At 42.6% G+C, this 5760-nt stretch overlaps 1 protein-coding gene across 1 annotated transcript in view; it reads left to right on the top strand.

Moving 5' to 3' along the window:
* Positions 1-5231, top strand: part of RTCB (RNA 2',3'-cyclic phosphate and 5'-OH ligase) — a 10292-nt gene extending 5061 nt beyond the window's left edge. The window contains exons 7-10 of the mRNA XM_031057743.1: positions 496-684; positions 1160-1270; positions 1968-2087; positions 3116-5231. Coding sequence (XP_030913603.1) covers positions 496-684; positions 1160-1270; positions 1968-2087; positions 3116-3223 — 528 coding nt within the window. The 3' untranslated portion in view covers positions 3224-5231. The remainder of the gene's footprint in view (positions 1-495; positions 685-1159; positions 1271-1967; positions 2088-3115) is intronic.
* The last annotated feature ends 529 nt before the right edge of the window (positions 5232-5760 follow it).

Genomic DNA, 5760 nt, shown 5'->3' with positions numbered 1-5760 from the left:
AGGACAGGTAGGAGCAGAGTTGTCTCTGATGCAGATATTTTTCCTGCTTCATCCCAGACATAGAGAACAGAGAGTAGTTGCACTATTTAACTTTATTTCATTTGTGTGTTTCTTAAACTGTTTTTTTCTGGAGAGACCTTCACAAAGCTGCAGTCCTGACAATCTGTCTAAAACCTCTCAACATCACCGGATGGTACTTGGCAGAAGCTGCTTAAGCAGTATTTTTGAAAACGCCTTGAGCTGGAAAAAGAGGATATAAGAAAACTGGAGGTTTTGTTGCTAAAATTGGGGGGTTTTGTTGCTAAATCTAGCTTTTCAGAGTTGCACAAATTTGCCTAATTGATATCTGATTGAATTACAACAGGAAGCTGCCAGTGGGCAGAGAAACAATCTGTGCAGTCCAATTCTGTCATTCTCAGCACTGTTGTATTCAGTTCCACTGTGGCTGAATTATGATGATCCTGTATCTCACATCCTGATTTGTTCTCTTTTTAGGCCTTTGCCAAAGTGTTCAACACAACCCCGGATGACCTTGACATGCACGTTATCTATGATGTGTCTCACAACATTGCCAAAGTGGAGCAGCATGTAGTGGATGGAAAGGAGCGGACTCTGCTGGTGCACAGAAAGGGGTCAACCAGGGCATTCCCCCCTCACCATCCTCTTATTGCTGTCGATTATCAAGTAAGTTTAGCTTTGGGAGAAGGAACTAGAGAATTCTGGATTAATCAGACAGTTTTAGGGTCCCTAACAGATACCTAAATGCTTGAGTTAATTTTTTAAGGTAACAGCACTGGAACCCTGGTGGGATGGCAGTATTAAGTTTCTGTGTGTGTTAGATCTTTGGGACACTGAGCTCCTCTTTCTGCTCCACACCCAAAATGGTTGGAAAAACATGAAAGGAAAGAAGTCCTTTATTGACTTCAGGATTCAATGGTTTCCCTTGTCTATCTGTTAGACACAAGACTTTTGATCTACTGGTCTGCATCTTTCAGAGCAGTTTTCTAGAATCCTGGATTCCAGGCACCTGAGACAACCAGGGATGCTCTCAAGGAATGTTAATGTGACTTCCTTTTCTGGAGACACAGTTCCTCTCAGACTTTTATTAAGAATGAGATTTTTCAGCTTTTTCTTACGAATGAATGCTTTGCATCCACAGCTGACTGGACAGCCTGTTTTGATTGGTGGCACAATGGGCACCTGCAGCTATGTCCTCACTGGCACAGAGCAAGGCATGACTGAGACCTTTGGAACTACTTGCCATGGAGCTGTAAGTCAAGAAGTTATTTCAGGGAGGCGTTGGGATGAGATGGTCACCCAGAGAACAAAGTTGTTAAAGGGTCATCCAATGTGTGATTCCTCTGTTGGTCATAGAAGCAGACACTAGCCTTGCCAGTAGTCCTTGCCCAGGAGAACTGCAAGGTAGAAGTCTTTGTCCCTTACTGAGTAGTTGTGACTACTTCTGCAAAAAACCTAGGGGATACTGCTTTTTATAAGGCAGATGTTAGGATGAAGATGTGGAGAATAAACTTATCTTACGAAATTCTGATACTTCTGAGCTAACAAGGGGGGTTAACTGGGCTGAGGCTGTCTATGTATAAAACTCCTCAGTAGTTAGAAGGTATTTCCTCCCCTGTTATTTATAGTGTGAGACAATGATTGAGGAAGAGAAGCATCTTCCAGCAAATTCCAAGACCTGAATACTGTTTGGTTTGGGTAAAATGACACTTGCAGACAAGTGTGTTATACAAATTAAACTTTCCTACTCATCATACCAGAGGTGTGATTTTGTAGGAGTCTGTAACCTGAAGGCCAAATTAATTTCCTGTATTGGGGTTTACTGTGGTCTTTGCTCTCAGTCATTCTGGTTTTGCTTATAATGCAGTAATGGGGTTTTTTTTAATAAGAAAGAGTTTTGTTTTTCCAAACTGCTACAAAAAGTAGAACTAACACAACTGTTGGCCTAGGGTCGTGCACTGTCTCGAGCCAAATCTCGACGTAACTTGGACTTCCAGGACGTACTGGACAAGCTGGCTGACATGGGTATTGCCATCCGTGTTGCTTCTCCCAAACTGGTCATGGAAGAAGTGAGTTTAGTACTTCATTATCTTAGAAAGAAAAGGGGGGTCTTGCTCCCTGGCTGAGTGACCCTCCCTGACCTGATTTTTTGCAGTGCTAAGCAATTGCCAGTACTCTAAATGTGAAGGTTGTGTGATTTCTGATAGAGCTTTCAGATTTTTTGGAAAATGATGTGAAATGTTCTCTATCCTAAAAGCATGCTGAAAGGGGAGATGCCTGATTGACAGGTTTTGGGGGTATGTTTTTTCCTCTTCTGCCTGGTGATAGGGATAATTGCTGTCTTTGTGTGAGCATCTACAAAAGTAGCTATGTTTTATGGATTTTCTTCTTGAATTATGTTCTCCCTGCTTTAAATTTACGTTACTCTGCAGCTTTCATATAGATTAGTAGCATCTTGAAAGATCCTCTTTTAAGATGAACTCCTATATTTGCTCAAGAAGAGAACTCTGAATGGTCAGAGAACTTTGAGTATTATGATTTCCAGTTCCTCTGCATTAATATGACCGTGCCTTTTCTGTTCACAACCTCACTCATAAAAGTGTTAATCATTTGGCACTATGCTCTTCTGGGTGTTGGTGTTACATGAACATGTTGATCACATTAAAGTCTATATTTAAGAGCAGCTTCCTTGTCAGAATAGGGGCCAGAGGGGGAAACTAGAGTCAAACTTTGACTGCTGTCACTAAGGAGCCGTGAAGATAAAACTTAAAGGTTACCTGTAAAGAAGAAGTTGGAGTCACTTCCTACTAGATAATGAGGCTTGCCATTCTAACATGCAGGGGCACTCATTATCTGAAAAACTGGATTAAAATAGCTATTTTATCTGAAATATGATAACAGCTTATTTGGAAAGCTAAGTGTCTTACAGATTTCTTAGATACATAAGGTGGACAGATTCTCAATATGTTCACCTGCTTCTACACTCTCCATTGACATGGTTATTTTTGTGAAGAGTGGATTTCAAAAGTCTACACCTGATTTCCTGTGACTGTCAGTTGTTTATAGTTTTGTCTTGTCTTTTTTTCCCCCCCTCCAGGCACCAGAGTCTTACAAGAACGTGACTGATGTGGTTAACACCTGCCATGAAGCTGGCATCAGCAAGAAAGCCATTAAACTGAGACCTATTGCTGTTATAAAAGGCTAGGGGCCAACAAGGCACCCATATCTCCAGGCCTTACAGAAAAACTGACTAGAATTACCATCTTCCCACACCTCTTGGGCTCTGTAGGATGCTCAAATATCACATTCCTGTTCTGGAAACACAACAGCTGAGGATACACCTATTTTTACCACTCCTAGCCATAATTAATGCCCCTCCTCCTAGTTCTATGGCGTTGTTTTCTTGTGAGGACAGGGCAAAGAAATACGTAAGTCTTGGTTTTTATATGCAGTCCTTCCTCCATTTCCCTGCTCAGGCAGGACTTCAGACTTGCCTGAGTTGTCACTAAGTGCTGTGCTGCAAGACCACCTCCATCAGTGAAGGTGGTGTATGAACCAGAGCTGCTGTCACCACACCTGAGTGCCTGGAGCTCTTTCTGCATGTGGAAGTACTCTGATAGACAAGGTGTTGCATGTGTGGGCAGGGAGATGCATAGTCTGTACTGCTGCATGTTTTCTGGTAAGAAATCTGGAGCTGGGAACAGTCTCCTGCTCAGGTTGAGAGGGGCTAGCTAAGCTGGAGACACAGTCTTACCCCAGCCTCTCCCATTTAACACAGCACCTGGTGAATTTGGCTCAGGACAAGTAGGCATTCCACAGTCTTTTGGAAAATCTGAGTAGAACTGAGTGTGTTGCCTTGAGAGGTCTTGTTTGCCTAGTAAAAGTTGTAACTTAGCTTAGGGATGTGCTAATCCAACATTTTAAGAAGCTCTGAGCATGTGAAAGTTGGGTTGGGTAATGCTGCTCACTGTGTCCCACAGCTCTGATTTAATGGAGCCCAATTTTGGGGTCAGGCCCAATGCAATGGGACTTAGAGTGTTTCTTTTACATTCATTAACCAAGGCTGGAGGGGAAGTTGACCATCCCCACTGGATCATTTTGGGGGATTACAATAAAATGGGAAGATGGACGTGGCAGTGTATCTGTGTCATGTTTATTCTGTGTACTTGAAAGCAGCCAACAGACATTTTAGCCACAAACACGCTGCCTTTTGTGACTTCAGATGATGGATCGTGCAGAGGATGTGCAGATGGCAGTATTTTTGCAGGGTACAAGGAAGGGCAATGCAGTGCTGTTTTCCCAGCTCGGTTTTGACAGGAGTGTGTTGGCTTTTACCTGTCCTTGCCGGCCGTGGCGAGCCCACCTCGGGATGGCGCCTGCCTGCAAGGCTGGATGCCGGCACAAGAGGGCGGCTGCAGGGAAACAAAACCCCAAAGCAAGAGTGGAGCCCTGCCAAGGACTCGTGTAAGGGGAGCAGATAGTGATTGATGGACTGCAGTGCCTTTTGATGAAACATCCCTTTAAGTGCAGGATCTTAGAAGGTATAATGGTATTTCACTGTTGTAATCACTTTGTTCTTAAGGGTTTTTTTAGGTTCAAATACTGTGTTTGTGCAGGCTCAGAAGCAGCACATGTACTTATAGGCACTGCTGTGAGTTCTTGTGGGTTTGAACTTACAGCTTCTTGTTTCCCCCTCCTTTCTTCAGTGGAACACTTCCAGATTGACAATTAAGAGGTCTGAGACATACTTGCTGAGTTTAAAACAAAAATCATTTCACCTAGAAATGTGAATTAGCCTCCAGTGACTGAAAGAAAAATTGGTCTCAAATCTTCTGCAAAAGTCTATGTTCCTTGCAGAAGTTTCTGTCTCTAAATACTTCAGCTTCTTTCATGTGGAATGTAAGGGAAAAAATTAACATTTTAAAAAATTCACATTTAAAAGTAAGCATTTCACAAATACAGTTCTCCTTCCAACTTCTACTTACCGCTACCATTAAGGGACAAATTTCAGTTTTTTACAAGCAGAAATCATAAGTACCATGGAGGTGCTGTCATATGCATGGGATGTATGCCTTATGACCTCTGATCATCAATGTTTATGCATTAGCAGTCAAGACTGCAAGAAGAGCTGTCAATTCTGGTTTCCTGTTACAAAGCTGGTATTAGTTTTGGTTATATGTTTTGCTGTATGAAGTGCTGGTTTCCTTACCCCCTAAAAAAGAAAAGAAAAATATAAGATGTCTCCCAGTTCTTTGTTTGAACCAGGGTTTTTTTTCCTGTTCAAGTCTCTCTTTTTTCTGCAAATAGGGTTGTCCACCGACTTTTTTTATTCTGCACTTTAGAAAATAAATTTTAAGAGGTGTTTGGTAGAGAAGGCATGCAGTATTAAATTTCATGTGCTGAAATACAGGTGGATCTGCAGGAGCATTTTGGCAACACCGAAGAACCAGTGTGATTATTCAGCCATCTCTGCTTCCATGGAGGATTACTAAGAACTCTGAAATACCTGTTGATGATGCACTTTCCTCCCCAAGAGACTGAAAAAGCCTTGGTGAATGAGTGTTAGGGCCTTTTTTCCTTGGGATACCACAGTTAGGAGATCTGGTCTACATCTACCCTTGGAGCTGCTGCACACTTCTGTCCAGCTACAGGCACTCAGCTGTTCCCTGCCTAAGTTCAGCTGATTCACTCCTCTGTGGTCTGCAGCAGAAGGTTTGTTGGCTTGCACAGGGTGTCTGCACT

Source organism: Geospiza fortis, unplaced genomic scaffold (genome assembly GCF_000277835.1).
Source record: "Geospiza fortis unplaced genomic scaffold, GeoFor_1.0 scaffold173, whole genome shotgun sequence".
Lineage (NCBI taxonomy): Eukaryota > Metazoa > Chordata > Aves > Passeriformes > Thraupidae > Geospiza > Geospiza fortis.
Note: the sequence above shows the minus strand (reverse complement) of the source record. Positions and strands in the feature narration are given on the sequence as shown.